At 42.0% G+C, this 18,699-nt stretch overlaps 1 protein-coding gene across 1 annotated transcript in view; it reads right to left on the bottom strand.

Moving 5' to 3' along the window:
- WARS2 (tryptophanyl tRNA synthetase 2, mitochondrial) overlaps positions 1–18,699 on the bottom strand; it is a 102,245-nt gene that overhangs the window by 11,179 nt on the left and 72,367 nt on the right. The window contains exons 3-4 of the mRNA XM_080800759.1: positions 9,815–9,895; positions 6,990–7,075 (exon numbers count right to left, since the gene is read on the bottom strand). Of these exons, the coding sequence (XP_080656885.1) occupies positions 6,990–7,075; positions 9,815–9,895 (167 nt within the window). The remainder of the gene's footprint in view (positions 1–6,989; positions 7,076–9,814; positions 9,896–18,699) is intronic.

The raw sequence follows: 18,699 nt of genomic DNA, 5'->3' as shown, positions 1-18,699 counted from the left end.
AGATCCTTGCCTCTTTTCTTACAATTCTGTGAGGTTTTGCCTTTTTTTTAAAAAAAAAAAAAAAAGAGATTAAAAAATTTTAATTTTTTTCACCTGGTCCTATTGCTCCCTTGGCTTCTTCATCTGATTTTAGTTTGTTTGTTTCTAGCCTTTCTTCCCTCTGCTCCTGCGGCTCTTTTCACCTCCTATGATTTATCTTGGCCCCTACTTCTCATCCACTGAGTTTACACTTTACATGAATTCAGCCTGTCTTTGATTCCGCTCACTTATGGGGCTTATTCTCTTCACATTTTCAACCTCTCTCCTCATCGTCTTCCTTTCACTTCAAATAATTTAGAGCTGCTCTTTTAAAATTTATACCCTACATAATGATATCCATATTAATGCCTTCTCTTTCCCCCCAGTTTTTCTTTTCTTTCCTTTTCCTTTCTTCCTCTTTCTTTCTTTTTTCTTTTTCGTTTCTTACCTTTCTTCTTTTCTTTTCTTTTTTCTTTTTTATTTTCTTTTATTTTTTTAAGATTCTATTTATTTATTTGACAGACAGAGATCACAAGTAGGCAGAGAGGCAGGCAGAGAGGGAGGAGGAAGCAGGCTCCCTGCTGAGCAGAGAGCCCGACGCGGGGCTCGATCCCAGGACCCTGAGATCATGACCTGAGCTGAAGGCAGAGACTTGACCCACTGAGCCACCCAGGCGCCCCTCTTTCTTTTTTCTTATCCTGACTGTGCTTCTTTCTTAGACCCGACATAAAACGAAAGCCTTTCATAATTTTGATTGTTACAACTTCTGTCACATAATAACGCATCTGATCTTCTTCTTTGGGGACTAACTCCTTTTTTTCCTCTGCTTGTTTCCTTGTTGTGTTCGTGTTGACTTGGGATCTAACTCACCCTCCTGTAGAATCGGTGTCCAGATGAAGAATCATTGCCTACATATATCTGCTCACGGAGAGTGGGTCTCTTAGTCATCCATCCATTCATTCATTCCTATTTTGGCTGTGTTTGTGAGTTTTCAGTGCTGCTGCCTTTAACCGGCCTGGGTTGGGTGGAGTTTGGTGCTGTTTTTCCTTTCGTGAAGGATGAACTCACCATCACCGGCTGCTTATTGAATATGCCTAATGACTCTCTAATTTAGGAATTATTTCCTGAACACCTATGATGTGCATGGCCTGTGCTGGGTCCTGTGAGAGATACAGTGAAGGTTTTTACTCTCTAGGGAGTTACAGACTCCAGGAGTAGAGAAAACACCACACGAAGCTATAAATTCTTCTGGCTAGTCCTCTTTCAGTGTGATCTCCATGAATGGCAACAGCATCAATCCAACTGCACAAGTCAGAACAGTGGGGTCACCTGAGACCTCCTTCTCATACCCAACCGATCCATTATGAAACTCTATCCATTTTACCTCCTGCATTAGCTTACTAACTTCATCTTCACTGACACCATCATGATCCAAACAGACTAGTGAAAGAGCCTCCAGACGGCCCCCGGTGCTCTGGTCCCGCTGCAAGTCATTCTCTGTATTTCAATCAGTTCAGTCTTAAACATATAAATCAGATCATCTCGCTCCATCCCGAAAATCACAAAGCACTTCCCATTGCTTCCAGGACTGGGTTATCCGTGGACATCTCAGCACCACCCTCTTCTTTCTATGCTATTTGTCGATTTCCGGGGGCTCACAGCCTGGAAACTACATTTCCATAGGCTTCTGGTTTACCATAGGTTCTCGCCCTAGAGCTGGAAAGTGATGGAGAAAGAGAAGACAGTCTTGCTTGGCATTTGTGGGTGAGTATGTGGACAGCGGCAGCCGGTTACAATGAGGTTTGGCCAGCAGCTTTCAGGATCTCACAAAAAATTGGGACAGACCGGCCTCACAGAGAAAGGGTATAATTCAAGAACCAGAAGTCCCGAGAGCAGTTTTGGGAACAGATAATCTCGACTGTCCTCCATGGCATTCTCAGACATTATGGTCGACTCATCTCTTCTCTGGAATTAGCAAGTGTGAAGCTTTCCAACCAGTCGTCATCCTCTCTACACTCTGATTTTGGTTGGCTTTGGTTCTGTTTACTCACAGCTCCTGAGGCCTCTGTTTGCTCATTTTCCTACGTCATGTCAGCTTTTGCTTTCACTCTCTTCTTACCGGCTTCCCATGGTTCTCCGATTGTGTTCTTGGAGAATAGACACTAGTTAGCCCTGGCAATGGTTCTCATGTCTGTTTGAGCAGACTCAGTAGCACTTCTCTAAAACTTCATTTCTTTATCTGTAAAATGGGGATGATATCACTTACCTGTCTTGCAGAGCCGCTCTGAGAATCTGTGTGTGTGTAGCGCCTGACCACTATGCCCACCTATGTTAATTCCTTCCTTCCCTTTGCTCAAGTCCATGCAGAGAGGCTTTCTCTGGATAAGCAGCACTGCAGGTACTTAACATGTATTTGCTACATGTCAATAAAAACTGTGTGTGTGTGTAGAGAGAGAGGAAGGGAGACAGAAGCATTTACTTAATAGATAGCCAGTTATTTGAAATTGGATATTCAGAAAAAGAATGCAGAAGCAAAATAAAAACTTGGGGGCACCTGGGTGGCTCAGTGGGTTAAAGCCTCTGCCTTCTGCTAGGGTCGTGGTCTCGGGGTCCTGGGATCGAGCCCCGCATTGGGCTCTCTGCTCAGCGGGGAGCCTGCTTCTCCCTCTCTCTCTGCCTGCCTCTCTGCCTACTTGTGATCTCTGTCTGTCAAATAAATAAATAAAATCTTTAAAAAATAATAAAAAAAAAAACTTGGAGCAAATGCCATTGTTCAGTATCTTGCCCCTCTTCAAATATCTGCTATTTTATTATATTCTCAAGCCTAAAATGGTCTCAGCTTTCCATTCCTGGGTTTCATACCAAGTTCTACCAAAACAATGGAATAAATCTTTCATATGCTTATCTGGAAGGCTCTCCTTTCGTTCCCTTCCCTCGTGTTTATTCTCTGGCCAGCCGTGTCCCACTTACTCCAGTGCTGATATTGACAAAAGCAAACACAAAATCTACACACGCTTTGCATCAACATTTAGTAAAGAGGCTACATAGAGGTTGGCTGGAGGGAGAAATTACAATTGTTTTTTGAATCCATCTAACTTGTTTGTTTGTCTCTATACTTACAACATAAATATTCATAGACATTTTGGCTATGACCTGTTTCCAAATCCAGAACTATCTGAAACAAAACCAAACAAAAAATACCCCAAGTGCTTGAGCTGTGCGGTAGGGAAAACAACAGCACAGGCTAAAAATCGGACCTGGGTTTGAGTCCTGCCTCTGCTACTTAATACGAAGCAGTTAGGCATTTCTAAGCCTGGGAGGTGAAGCATAATGAAACAGATAAGAAACATACGTTAGCAGCATTAATGCTGCAGAAACCAGAACTGATTTTATGGTACTTGTCTGCATACTTCAGAGGGGTCCAAAGGACACACATGCCCAAGAAATGTGGGATACATGTGTGTAGCAATGGCCCCCAGGGGGACAGTCTGAAGAAGAGAAGGCAGGAGAAAGGAGCCCAAAGGACCAGAGCCTATGAGCAGAGAATGTGCAGACAGAGGCTGGAGGTCCGGCCAGAGACCAGATAGGAGGCAAATGTAGGGCTGTTTCTCTTAAGAAAAGGAGCATGCCGTTGTCTGTTCCACGCCTAGGATCTAATTATGGCATTGCAGGTAGATGGTTGCTAAGCTAAGGTGGGAGGCAGTCGTCTTGAACGTAGGTAATTACCTGGTTTTAATACTTTAAATAAATTTCTCTGCTTAATGAATTATATATAAAACATCAGAAACCTGATGGGGATACATAACAATCTGCTACCATAGCTTCCTTTCAGAAAAGAGGAAAAAGAAAGGTATTACATGGCATTCTTAGTGTATATGCTAACCACCAAACGGATCAGTAAGAGTTAAAGAAGAAATATGTATAGTATGGGAATTTCTTTGCTTCCTGCGAGTTGGCTGGGGGGTAACTGAGGCTGGAAGTTACCTGGGGGGCAACTTATCCTTGGAAGCATTAACTAACTGTGAGAAATAATTATCCAAAATAATTACTGCTTTCTATAAAAGAAGAAGACATTCACAACCTCAGGCCTGGCTTGAAAACAGTGATCAGGAGCTACTCTTGCCAGGTGTCAGCCTCTTACAATGTTGCTTGTACTCTTGAAACATTTGTACTGAGCATATGGTAGGTTATACCAATTCATACATCCTTTGCTTAACAACCCCTTGAGCTATGTCCCATCCGCTCCTAACTTTAAAGATGAAAGCAATGGTAGGATGTTATCATTCTGCTAATTGTATTTTGGGCAATGAGCAAGAAATCAACTCATCAGCACTTTAGTATATATGACCTTGTATCGTCCTTGTTGCTTATGTGATGATCTTGCCCCTGGCTATAACTACTGGTTCCTTAAGGAAGGTCAGGATAGGCCTCAGGAGAACATAACCAGGTCCAGATGCTCCACTGTCCACTAACTGGCTGTGCAGCTTTGCGTAAAGTGCTTACCCTCCCTGGGCTGTGTTTGTAAAGCTAGGGAATTGCAGGAGAGGACCGGCAAAGTTCTCCCCGACTCTGCGCTCCATGGTATCACAAAGGGGACAATCGCTCTTGCTCAAGTTTACTCTCTTTCACAGCCCTGAGCTTAGAGGACTCTCACAGGACAGCTCTTGAACTGTTAAGGAAATCAACTGTGCTCATGGGCTTCCACCTCCTGGTGCTGACAAACCTCAGCCTTTGCTTCTATAAAGAAGTCCCCCAGGGGCGCCTGGGTGGCTCAGTTGGTTAAGCAACTGCCTTTGGCTCAGGTCATGATCCCGGAGTCCTGGGATCGAGTCCCACATTGGGGTCCCAGCTCTGCAGGAAGTCTGCTTCTCCTTCTGACCCTCTTCCTTCTCATGCTCTTTCTCATGCTCTCTCTCTTTCTCAAATAAGTAAATAAAAAAAAAAAAAATTCCACAGGGCACCTGGGTGGCTCAGTCAGTTAAGCCTCCCACTCTTGATTTTGGCTCAGGTCATGATCTCAGGGTAGGAGATTGAGCCCAGCTTCAGGTTCCACACTGGGTGTGGAGTCTGCTTAAGATTCTCTCTCTTTCAGGGCACCTGGGTGGCTCAGTGGGTTAAGCCTCTGCTTTCAGCTCAGGTTGTGGTCTCAGGGTCCTGGGATCGAGCCCTGCATCGGGCTCTCTGCTCAGCAGGGAGCCTGCTTTCCCTCTTTCTGCCCACCTCTCTGCCTACTTGTGATCCCCCCTCTGTCAAATAAATAAATAAAATCTTAAAAAAAAAAAAAGATTCTCTCTCTTCCTCTCTCTCTCCCTCTGCCCCTGCCTCCAACCCCTCTTTCTTTAAAAAAAAAAAAAAAAAAAAGTCTCTCCTGAAAGTGAAATCTGACATAAGACTATGATCATTAGAGACAATCATCACCAGGCATGACCAAGTGACAGCTCCCAGTCACAGCACTGCCTGGCCCATATTTCATTTTAATCTTTGACTAATTCTGTGCAAGTATAATTAGTATTCCCATCTTACAGGTGAGAAAACACACTACTTTGCTGGGAAATGTATTAGACCTTTATTAGACTTCCATTTGCTACTCCTGGAGAAAAAGATTTCCCTAGATTTATCCTAGATAAATCCTAGATTTCCCAGGATAAGTCAAAAGTTACTTAGTGAAAGTCATAAATGCTGCTAGGAATCCAACATTCGAATTAATACAACAAACAACACACAATCCTCATGTATATGTTTTGAACAGAATTAAAGATAACCTGCATGTATTAAAGGACGTTCCTGATTTGTGAAGCTAAGCAGCTATTCTGGTTGCTTCCATCATACTGGCACAAGGGCTCTGGGGTCATACTACGAGGTATAGATACTGTCATCTCCATGCTATTGTCATAGCATGGAATTCTATAGCAAAGAATTCTAGTTTTCCTAGGGAAGAATCACTGTCGCAGGGTTAAGGCTTCAGGAAAAAACAGATTGACAGAGTTTCTCCTTTTCCTCAGAAGCGAGGCTTGACTATGTGTGCATGCCTATTGGGAAGCTTTATCTCTAGAAGGCTAACTGGGGGGCAAGGGAGGTGATGTGGGGATTGCAGGAAAGGACTGGGAAAGGGATAGGGTCAGAAGTACAGATAGGGTAGGCTTCAGCATCCTCTGGTTGTAGGGTCTGAGACCTGTAAAGGGACAGCATTGGCTGACTAGAGGGATTAAGGGTCCAGGAAAAGTAGGGTACCATAGTGTGTTGAAAAACTTGCTCTCAACAGCTGATTCAATACAGCAGCCATCAGATCCAGGTGGCTATTTCCATTTAAATTATTAAAATTAAGTAAAATTTAAAATTCAGTTCTTCTGCCAACATGTCCTGTGGCTAGCAGCTAAGGTCTTGGAAAGCACGGATTCATTTCCATAATTGCAGGCAAGTTCTATTACACAGCATTGCTTTAGAATCTAGATTGTTTGAGAGAGCAACACTTAAAACTCTTAAGCTTAATTATTACCAGAGAAGTCTATATTGCAGAGTGGTTACGAGCACCACAACCCTCTACCCAAACTTTCTACACTCAGATCCTGGGTCCAAGCTAGCTCCATGACTTTGGGTGAGTGACTAACCACTAGCTAGCTAGTGAGTGACTAACCACTCAGTGCCTTCATTTCCTCATCTGTAAAATGGGGATGATGGTTGTGCAACTTTCCCAAGGTGGTTGTGAAGATTAACGGGGTGAATGTCTGCCAGGCACTCGTAATAGTTTCCAACACAGAGTAAGTGCTGTGTAAGTGTTAGCTCTTCAGGTTACTAGTTTCACAGTAAAACAGCCTTCTGTCATTTTGTACCTTTTACTGGGTAATAGACACAAACTGATTCACACAATCCTTTGTATAGCTCTGTTCTCTGTGAGCCAAATCTTTTGGGGATGGGCTCAAACACTCTCTCGTCAGTATGCATAAGACCCAGGGGTACACTCTGCTCCTTACTTGTACAACAGGATGTCAGCAGCCTGGAGCACTGGGTATGTGAGCAGGCCTACGGTCCCACCATGCTTCTGTGTGGCAACCTTCGCCTGGGCGGTGAAAAGAGAGGAGGGAAAGAAATCAGCTGTGAATCTAATGATACCGCTACGTTAAGCGATCTTTAAAGCTACTGTACTACCATTATATCTCAGTTCTTCTAACAACACTGAAAGCCATGTGACTGCAGGGTTCCTGCTGCAGGCTGAGGCAGGAATAAGGGAAATCCGCTTCACCACTGCCCCCGGGAGGGGTCCCACACTGCCCCTATTTCTGGTGCATTTAATTAAAGCTGGGGGAGAAGAGTCTCTAGGTTCCAAATCAGAGAAACTCCATTATTAATTAATTTGACAAGTTAACATCGAAAGCCATATTTTATACCCGTGGAAACCTCCTAGGAAGTCCCCCACTGTGCTACTGACAAAAATGTCATGGCACCCCAAAATCACACTTTAAAAAACACCAAAATACCGACAGTCAAGGTATTTAAAAAATGAAACGAAGAGAAATTTTAATCGAACCAATTCTGAATTGGTTTTGATGTTCCCTCACTCAGGTACAAACTTAACTCTTCTGGTTACTTCTAGTACTTTCTGGCTTACAGCAATGAATGCTATAGGTCACTCAAATGAAATTTGAAAGTTTGAACCTAGAATTCCTTCAGTACATCTCTTTATTGCAATGTCCATGATCAAGCCCAGTTTGCAATCGTGGGATAAAGATAATAAAAGTTTAATTTGGCCATGAGCAAATAGGAAAAGAACCCAATTTTTAAAAAGTACTACTGCATTAAATTTATAGTCTTTTTATATTAGAATACTTTTATATTAGAATACTTTTATATTAGAATACTTGAAATTACAAAGGAAGGGGGGAGATGTGGAGAACATTAATATTTATTGAATGCCTATTATGTGCCCCAGATGCCTCCCATATCTGTGTTACCCCCTGTGGGATCCTGCAAATAACCATGACCTTGGTAGCCCGGAACCAACCTTTCTACTCTACTATTTCCCTCCAATCAAAACCAAGCTCTGAGATCCTCCTATAGTATCGAGACCCCCTCCTTCTGATCACTTTTCACACTTCCTGATTGCCTGTGCAATTGTCTCTGCCCAAAGAGACCACAAGCCTCATGAAAGTGGTTGCTTCCATCTGTCCTATTGACTGCTATACCTCCAGCCCTAGTGTGGTATGAGAGTTGCAGAAGGCATCACCAGTATTTGCTAATGAAGGAATGACCAGAGAAGGCAGTTACATGCTCTAGGATTAGGCTGGCATTTGAAATCCATGTTTTTACCCAAAAATAAAATATCACAGTGGGCACCTAGGTGGCTCAGTCAGTTGAGGGACCCACTCCTGGTTTTGGCTCAGGTAATGATCTCAGGATATGAGATGGAGACCTGCTTTGCCTCTGGGCTCAGCAGGGAGTCTGCTTCTCTCTCTCTCTCTCTCTCCCTTTCCCTCTGTCCCTCCCCCTGCTCATGCTCTCTCTCTCTCTAAAAAAAATAAATAAATAATTCGCAAAAAAAAAAAAAAAAAAAGAAATCACAGGCTGGTGGAAAGGCTGCCCGAGAATATAGGTTTCCCCTGCTACCTAAAACTTCTCATTACACCACTTTGCTTTTCCAAAAGACTGACATCAGTGCCCGCTTTCAGTAACTGAAAGAAAACGGAAGAGGATTTTGGCCTTTATGAAATGGTACTTGCTTCTTGTCTCTATTCCATTTCGGCTTATGAAAGGTTTCCTAGGGATGCTCAAGTTTTGGACACGGGGGAACCTGAGTTCGTGCATTCTCTAGTCACGTGTTATCAGCAGGTCCTCAGACATGATTTAAAGTGGGAGCAATTCCCATTGAAGTAGTATTCAGTTCTTCTGAAAAGGATTTTGGTATTCAACTTAGAGTATTTCGAGAAAATGAGAATGTCTTGGCTGAAACCAAAATACGGTAGAGAACATGACAGCATTTTGTTTGTAATCCCTGGCAGGTAATGACTCTGCAGCTTTACCCCTTAACCTCTTATTTCGGCACAGTCACTTTAAAACTCTGTTTCTCTCTGCGATGGATCTGGAGGCTTCTGAACGAGCTTTTGAAGAAACCAACGGCCCTGAAAATATGCTGGAGAGAAGCTTGAAACTGAAATTCAGTGTTGACACACTTGGGGGCTACCTACCCTCAGGTTATCCAATTGCAAAAATAAATGGAAATGAAGTACTATGAATTATCCAATTTAACTTTCTCAGTCGAACTTCCTAGAAAAAGTACAGCCTGAATTTTTCTGTGGGTTTGAACTGTTGCCTGGAGTCAACTTGTTTAAATGTTAAATAAAATATGCTGTTCCTTCTCCCCACAGTGAAAACATTTAAGCCTTACTGCCAGCTAATTACATGGCGATGGCAGGCAGCTTCAAGGTGCAGTAATCCAGAAATTGCAACTGTTTGTTAATTATAATGTGGTAGGTCCAAGGTCATTAGCAAATCTATTCAAAGGTCACTCTGATTTGATCTACACAGATAAAATCAAACAGTTAAAAATGTGGATATTTGTATCCTGTTTTTAAATTGGAATCTTGGTGAACCCTCTTACTTTGCATTTACTACCCTGAGGCAGAGAAATTAAGATGCTGTTCAGGCTACTGGTGAGTGACAGACCAGGGAGGCCAGTAAACTCTGGATTCCCAGAGCAGAACACAAAAATAAACAGGAGAAGGAAAAAAAACAAAAACAAAAACCAGTCACAATGGGGACTTTGATTTTCTTTTTGTTTATTAATCAGATCGCTGGCATTTACCTTCCACTGGTGTAAATGCTGTAACCGGGGTAATCTGACCATGCAGGTAAGGATCCAACTTAATTGTGTGTGTTCAGACACCTAAAGAAATAAAACGGGACATTAGCGAAGGCAGTCAATGGTTTCTTACATATAAGGCAAGACTCAACAGACAATAGGTATTACCTCAAGTGGCTGATACCACCCCAAATCAAGGTGATTAAAAAAAAAAGACAGGCAAAGGGGACTGATTCTATAAGGCATGGGATTTTGGATGCAGAAGAAAATTTTAAAACTAACCAATACAATTACTATTCTAGTACTTAAATCTTCTTCCCAACATCCCTAGCAAGTGGCTGACCAGACTCTGCTTCAATCTCCTCAGGGAAAGGGTCTCATTTTGTCCTGAGGCATCTATTCCAGCTTCAAAAAGCCAAGGTAGGGGTGCCTGGGTGGCTCAGTCAGTTAAGTGTCTGCCTTCATCTCAGGTCGCGATACCAGGGTCCTGGGATGGAGCCCCACATTGGGCTCCCTGCTCAGTGGGAAGTCTGTCTCGCCCTCTCCCACTCCCCCTGTTTGTGTTCCCTCTCTCGCTGTGTCTCTCTCTGTCAAATAAATAAAATATTTTTTTTAAATGTAAAAAAAAAAAAAAGCCAAGGTTATTAACACATGCACACGCGCGTGCGCGCACACACACACACACACATTCAAGTCCTCTCTAAATAATTTCTAAATATATGAAAGCCACTCTAATAGCTCACATGTAAATAGTAGAGAAAGGTACTGGCCTTAAAATTAATGACTAAATCTTCTAGACCTCCAGTAATTTCCAATTTAGGCATCACTTTATCATCCTATAGGGTGTTTTGTTTTGTTTTGTTTTTCAGTTCCTATTTCTTCTCTCCTTTCTTTTTTCTTTTCTTTCTTTCTTCCCCATCCCCCCTCCTCTTCTTCCTCTGCTTCCTCCTCCTCCTCTTTCTTCCTCTTCTTTTTAAAAGGAGATCTAGTCAACAAGGAAATATAACCTTTTCTCAATTTGTTTTAACCAAATTTAATCAAGCAACCAAATCTGGCAACAGAGAGGATGATTCTTGGGTCCAGGCCAGGTTCGAACTGATGACCTAGAATTTAAGGCCTCTGTATCTCATTTCTGGACTCTGGGGATCCTGAGCCCATCATCCATCGTGGCGTTTTTGTGTGCGTGTCCATATGATTTCTTTAAAACGCAGAGATTGTTGCCAACTCTGGAAAGTGGCCCCAAATGTGTTCTTTGTGGGTTTTGCAAAGGGAACACAAAGGAACGGGGCCGAGTCAGCTCAGGCCTATTTTACTAGCAAGGAATCACCATCTGGTGTAAGACAGTTTCTCATTTTTTGACTCGAGTTGCGGAGAGGGAAGAGTTGTTTTTCACATGTTTGACAAGGAATTGCTTTTAAAGTTTTGCAAGTCGCTGGGCTGACACTGTCATCTTTCTTCCAAGAGGCATTTGGGTTTTACTGAGAGCAGCGTTGTCCATACAAATTGCTAACTGCTGCTGTAAACAAACAGCTATCAGACCAAAACAGTTACCCTGGATGGAAGCAAGAGGATTATAGTTGCTTCCAATCATCAAGCAAAACACATTTTCACTAGAACTAATAAAACAAGAGTTGTTTTTTGGGCATGAAAAAAGCAGGAGAAAAATTTTTCTCTTCTTTACTGAATTAGGAAAAAGAATGAAAATATAGAAAATAACCACGCATACGCAGAAAGAGACAAAATGACTCCTTCCCTTCAACTCTGGCTTACGTGCTCAGTTTTGGTGAAATGCAAGAAACTAACGTCATGTCTTCATGAAATCAAGTATTTTCCTTGGAGTAGCTTTTTATTTGAACATAGAGAACGATACTTACTTAATATTCTGCAGAGATCTTCTTGGTATTTCCAAATAAGGGGGCATAAAACTAATCCAAATTATTCTTATGCAGAGAAAGGTAGGTAAAAAGCAAAGGTAACTTTCATAATTTATTGTTAATAATTATATAAGAAGGGATAGTATACTTCAGGATTTGGCTCTCTTAATTTGTCCATATTCATGACAACTGTTTGGAAAGGTTCAGATTTCTATCTGGGGAAAAGTGAAAATGGTATCTAAATATAGTTAAACTGACTAAATGTTGCAAAACAAACAAAATAACCATAGGATCTGTTTTAGCCACAGGGGGGACAAAAAAAGCATGGAACATATAAGGTGGCTTGTTGACCACCCACAAACAAGTCAGCAGGGACCGAAGATTCTGACTCCCTAACTATACCAAGTAAAGACATACACAACCTTCAGCTGTAGGCAGCTTTGCCTGGTTGGTTCACTGCAGGAAAGCAGTCTGGAACCGTGCTCAATAAATATTTGCTGAATGTATGGACAATATCAAAGGCTGCAGGAAGAAAGGTAAGGACCAAAAAGAATCCATTCGATTTAGCAACAGACATTTAAAAAAAAAGATTTTATTTATTTATTAGAGAGAGAGAGAGAGAGCTTAAATGGGGTGGAGGGTGGTGGGGCGGGGAGGGGCAGAGGGAGAGGGAGAAGCAGTCTCCCAGCTGAGCAGGGAGCATGACTCAGGACTCGATTCCAGGACCCCAGGGTCACAACCTGAGATGAAGGCAGATGCTTAATCGACTAAGCCACCCAGGTGCTCTAACAACAGACTTGTTGGTGATCCAGGCAAAGCAGTTTCAGAGGAGTGACTGGGAGATAAGCTAAATTATAGGGGGTGGACTGAAGTGTGACAGGATACGAAGACTGATACACAAGAAGTACAGCAGAGCATTTCAGAGCTCTGCCTTTGGAATGAGGCTATCTGGATCTGAATGCTAATTCTGCCATCTATGAGCTGGGTGACCCTGTGTAAGTGACTTTGTGCCCCAGTTTTCTCATTTATAAAATGAGGTTAACAATAGTATCCACCTGGCAGTGCTTAGAACAGTACCTATCCCACAGCAAGCAATCAATAAATGGTGGTTATTATTATAGATAACTTTTAGAAAGACTTTTGTTTTAACTTTCTATTTTGAGATAATTGTAGATTCATGTATAGCTGTAAGAAATAATACAGGGCAACCCAATATACCTTCACCCAATTTCCCCCAATGGCAAGATCTTGCATAAAAACTATACTATAATATCACAACCAGGAAATTGAATTGGAAACAATCCATCTGCCCCGGTTAGATTTCACCCGTGTTACATGCGCTCATTGTGTGGGTGTATTTAGTTCCATGCAATTTTATCACATACATAAGGTTTTTTTTTTTTTTTTTTTTTTTTTTTTTTTCCAGGAAGGAGAGAGATGGGAATAACTAGTAGGGGTTAGAGAATTTAAAAAACTTATTTTGTTTTTTAAGGTGGGATAGACCTACTTTCTATAAGATGTCTTCCACTGAAGCAGGGGGAGGGGAAATAAATACAGACGAGGATTTATCTTATGAGACAGGAGTGGAGAGCAGAAGTTAGAGAACTTCATATCTAATAGGCTCTGTTATCTCTGAAAATAGAGCAGATGGGTGAATAGAAACAAATAGGATGAGAAATATACTCAGTGGAATTGCTGGGTTTGATAGGACAGAAGAAAAAATCTTCTGGAATTGAGTTACATAAGGCTTGATGTTTGGTGGATGCTTTTGTGAATGAAAGAGGACAGTTGAGTAATATTCCATTGTATATACGGTGACTAACACAACATAATAAAAAAAATAGAGTTTAAGACTTAAAAAAAAGAAAGAGGACAGTTGTTCAAAATACACACTCTTGGGAAAGCACTGCTATTCTTTAAGGGAGACGAAAATGTTCTGCATAAATCATAGGTTTTTAAAAAAAATTTGCAGGAAAAAAATTAAATCAGTTGGTTGCATTTGATTTCCTTGAGTCAGCACAAAATCCTAATGGGATCCCAAAAGTACTAACATAAAGCAAAAAATATTGATATATTAAATTACCACAAATTTAATAACTTCTCTTTATCAAACACCATCATTTAAAGAGGAAAAATGTGGGGCACCTGGGTGGCTCAGTGGGTTAAGCCTCTGCCTTTGGCTCAGGTCATGATCTCGGGGTCCTGGGATTGAGTCCTGCATCGGGCTCTCTGCTCGGCAGGAAGCCTGCTTCCTCCCCTCTCTCTGCTTGCCTCTCTGCCTACTTGTGATCTCTCTTTGTCAAATAAATAAATAAAATTTAAAAAATAATTAAAAAATAAAGAGGAAAAATGCAAGTCACAGAGTGGAAGGAGATATTTGTAAACCCATACAGAATATATTGGTATACAGAATACATAAAGAATTACTACAAACTGGGGCACCTGGGTGGCTCAGTCGGTTAAGGGTTTGACTTCAGCTCAGGTCATGATCTCGGGGTCCTGAGATTGAGTCCGGCATTTAGCCCCACGTGGAGCTGCTCATCAGGCTTGGTGCTCAGTGGGGAGTCTGCTTGTCCCTCTCCCTCTCCCCTCAGCTCATGCTCTCACTCTCTCTCTCTCTCTCATAAATAAAATATTTTTAAAATTTTATTTATTTATTTAACAGAGAGAGAGAAAGATCACAAGTTGGCAGAGAGGCAGGCAGAGAGAGAGGGGGAAGCAGGCTCCCCGCTGAGCAGAGAGCCCCATGTGGGGCTTGATCCGATGACCCTGAGATCACAACCTGAGCCGAAGGCAGAGGCTTAACCCACTAAGCCACCCAGGCGCCCATCTCATAAATAAAATCTTTAAGAAAAAAAAAGAATTCTTACAAATTTATTAGGAAAAAAGCAGATAACACTATGAAAATGTGCCAAATGCATTAAGTTCAAATTAAAGTCATAATGTGATACCATAAATACTTGGTAGAATGATTAAAATGAAATATAATACCAAGTGTGGCAAGGATATTGAGTATATGTAATACTTATACACTACTGCGAGAATATAAATTGGTATACCAACGTTGAAAACTGACTGTATCCACAAACATTTAACATTCATCTAACAAATGTCCCAGGTGTTTCATTTCTAGGTATATATCTAACAAAAACGTGCACATATACACAAAGATATATGTGCAAGAATTCATTGTAACAACTCCAAATTGTAAGCAATCCAAATGTCCACCCAAGCAGAAGAGATAAATTGTGGCCTATTCATACAATGGAAAACTAAAGCAATGAGGATGAATTTCATAAACATAATGTTGAGTGAAAGAAGCCAGACACAGAGTCAAGATGGCGGAGAAGTAGCAGGCTGAGACGACATCAGGTAGCAGGAGATCAGCTAGATAGCTTATCTAACCATTGTGAACACCTACAAATCCAACGGGAAATCGAAGAGAAGAAGAGCAACAATCCCAGAAACAGAAAATCGATCACTTTCTGAAAGGTAGGACCTGCGGAGAAGTGAATCCAAAGCGACGGGAAGATAGACCCCGGGGGGAGGGGCCGGCACCCGGCAAGCGGCGGAGCGACGGAGCACAAAATCGGGACTTTTAAAAGTCGGCTCCACTGGGAGACATCGCTCCAGAGGCTAAACTGGGGGGAAACCCAGGCGGGGTCAGCATAACCCCAGGACCCGCGGGGTCACAGAAGGACTGGGGGTGTCTGAGTGCCGCAGAGCTCGCAGGTATTAGAGCGGGGAAGCCGGCTATAGCGACAAAGCCGAGGAGTGAGCTCTAAGCCCAGGGTTACCTTGTGCCGGTCGCAGGCTGGGTGGGCTCGGAGCGCGGCCGGAGGCCACGGAGACAAAAGCGACCCGGCGCTTTTCTCCAGCTCCAACAATTGACTGCTTTCCTCGAGGCGCGACCGCAAGCCAGGGAGGCGGGGCTGTTGGGCGCTTTGCTCTGAGAGCGCACTGAGGAGCGGAACCCCAAGCTCTCGGCTCCTCCGGGCCGAGAGATTGGGAGGCCGCCATCTTCATTCCCGTACTCCGGAACTCTACGGAAAGCGCTCAGGGAACAAAAGCTCCCGAAAGCAAACCCGAGCGGATTCCTTAGCCCAGCCCCTGGCAAGGGCGGTGCAATTCCGCCTGCGGCAAGGACACTTGAGAATCACTACAACAGGCCCCTCCCCCAGAAGATCAACAAGAAACCGATCCAAAACCAACTTCAGTCACCAAGAACAGCGGAATTCCACAGCAGGAGAAAGCAAATCCTACCTGGACAAAATGACAAGGCGGAAAAACTCACCTCAAAAAAAAGAACAAGAGGCCGTACCGAAGGCTGGAGACCTAATCAATACAGACATAGGTAGCATGACAGATCTAGAGTTCAGAATGACAATTCTCAAGGTTCTAGCCGGGCTCGAAAAAGGCATAGAAGATATTAGAGAAACCCTCTCCGGAGAGATAAAAGCCCTTTCTGGAGAAATAAAAGAACTAAAATCTAACCAAGTTGAAATCAAAAAAGCTATTCATGAGGTGCAATCAAAAATGGAAGCTCTCACTGCCAGGATAAATGAGGCAGAAGAAAGAATTAGTGACATAGAAGACCAAATGACAGAGAATAAAGAAGCTGAGCAAAAGAGAGACAAACAACTACTGGAACACGAGGAGAGGATTCGAGAGATAAGTGACACCATAAGACGACACAACATTAGAATAATTGGGATTCCAGAAGAAGAAGAAAGAGAGAGGGGAGCAGAAGGTATATTGGAGACAATTATTGGAGAGAATTTCCCTAATATGGCAAAGGGAACAAACATCAAAATCCAGGAGATGCTAAGAACGCCCCTCAAAATCAATAAAAATAGGTCCACACCTCGTCACCTGATAGTAAAATTAACAAGTCTTAGCGACAAAGAGAAAATCCTGAAAGCAGCCCGGGAAAAGAAGTCTGTAACATACAAGGGTAAAAACATTAGATTGGCAGCGGACCTATCCACAGAGACCTGGCAGGCCAGAAAGAACTGGCATGATATATTCAGAGCACTAAACGAGAAAAACATGCAGCCAAGAATACTATATCCGGCTAGGCTATCATTGAAAATAGAAGGAGAGATAAAGAGCTTCCAGGACAAACAAAAGCTGAAAGAATTTGCAAACACCAAACCAGCTCTACAGGAAATATTGAAAGGGGTCCTCTAAGCAAAGAGAGACCCTAAAAGTAGTAGATCAGAAAGAAACAGAAACAATATACAGTAACAATCACCTTACAGGCAATACAATGGCACTAAATTCATATCTCTCAATAGTTACCCTGAATGTTAATGGGCTAAATGCCCCAATCAAAAGACACAGGGTATCAGAATGGATAAAAAAACAAAACCCATCAATATGCTGCCTACAAGAAACTCATTTTAGACCCAAAGACACCTCCAGATTTAAAGTGAGGGGGTGGAAAACAATGTACCATGCTAATGGACATCAGAAGAAAGCTGGGGTGGCAATCCTTATATCAGATCAATTAGATTTTAAGCCAAAGACTATAATAAGAGATGAAGAAGGACACTATATCATACTCAAAGGGTCTGTCCAACAAGAAGATCTAACAATCTTAAATATCTATGCCCCTAACATGGGAGCAGCCAACTATATAAACCAATTAATAACAAAATCAAAGAAATACATCGACAGTAATACAATAATAGCAGGGGACTTTAACACTCCCCTCACTGAAATGGACAGATCATCTAAGCAAAAGATCAACAAGGAAATAAAGGCCTTAAATGACACACTGGACCAGATGGACATCACAGATATATTCAGAACATTCCATCCCAAAGCAACAGAATATACATTCTTCTCTAGTGCACATGGAACATTCTCCAGAATAGACCACATCCTGGGTCATAAATCAGGTCTCAATCGGTACCAAAAGATCGAGATCATTCCCTGCATATTTTCAGACCACAATGCTCTGAAGCTCGAACTCAATCACAAGAGGAAATTTGGAAAGAACGCAAATACATGGAGACTAAACAGCATCCTTCTAAAAAATGAATGGGTCAACCAGGAAATTAAAGAAGAATTGAAAAAATTCATGGAAACAAATGATAATGAAAACACAACAGTTCAAAATCTGTGGGACACAACAAAGGCAGTCCTGAGAGGAAAATATATAGCAGTGCAAGCCTTTCTCAAGAAACAAGAAAGGTCTCAAATACACAACCTAACCCTACACCTAAAGGAGCTGGAGAGAGAACAACAAAGAAAGCCTAAACCCAGCAGGAGAAGAGAAATCATAAAGATCAGAGCAGAAATCAATGAAATAGAAACTAAAAAAACAATAGAACAAATCAACAAAACTAGGAGCTGGTTCTTTGAAAGAATTAATAAAATTGATAAGCCCCTGGCCAGACTTATCAAAAAGAAAAGAGAAAGGACGCAAATAAATAAAATCATGAATGAAAGAGGAGAGATCACAACCAACACCAAAGAAATACAAACAATTATAAGAACATACTACGAGCAACTCTACGGCAACAAATTTGACAACCTGGAAGAAATGGATACATTTCTAGAGATGTATAAACTACCACAACTGAACCAGGAAGAAATAGATAACCTGAACAGACCCATAACCAGTAAGGAGATTGAAACAGTCATCAAAAATCTCCAAACAAACAAAAGTCCAGGACCAGACGGCTTCCCAGGGGAATTCTACCAAACATTTAAAGAAGAATTAATTCCTATTCTCCTGAAACTGTTCCAAAAAATAGAAATGGAAGGAAAACTTCCAAACTCATTCTATGAGGCCAGCATCACCTTGATCCCAAAACCAGACAAGGATCCCACCAAAAAAGAGAATTACAGACCAATATCCTTGATGAACACAGATGCGAAAATTCTCACCAAAATACTGGCCAATAGGATCCAACAGTACATTAAAAGGATTATTCACCACGACCAAGTGGGATTTATTCCAGGGCTGCAAGGTTGGTTCAACATCCGCAAATCCATCAATGTGAT

Source organism: Martes martes (genome assembly GCF_963455335.1).
Source record: "Martes martes genome assembly, chromosome: 4".
Lineage (NCBI taxonomy): Eukaryota > Metazoa > Chordata > Mammalia > Carnivora > Mustelidae > Martes > Martes martes.
This window is presented reverse-complemented; position numbering and strand designations above follow the sequence as displayed.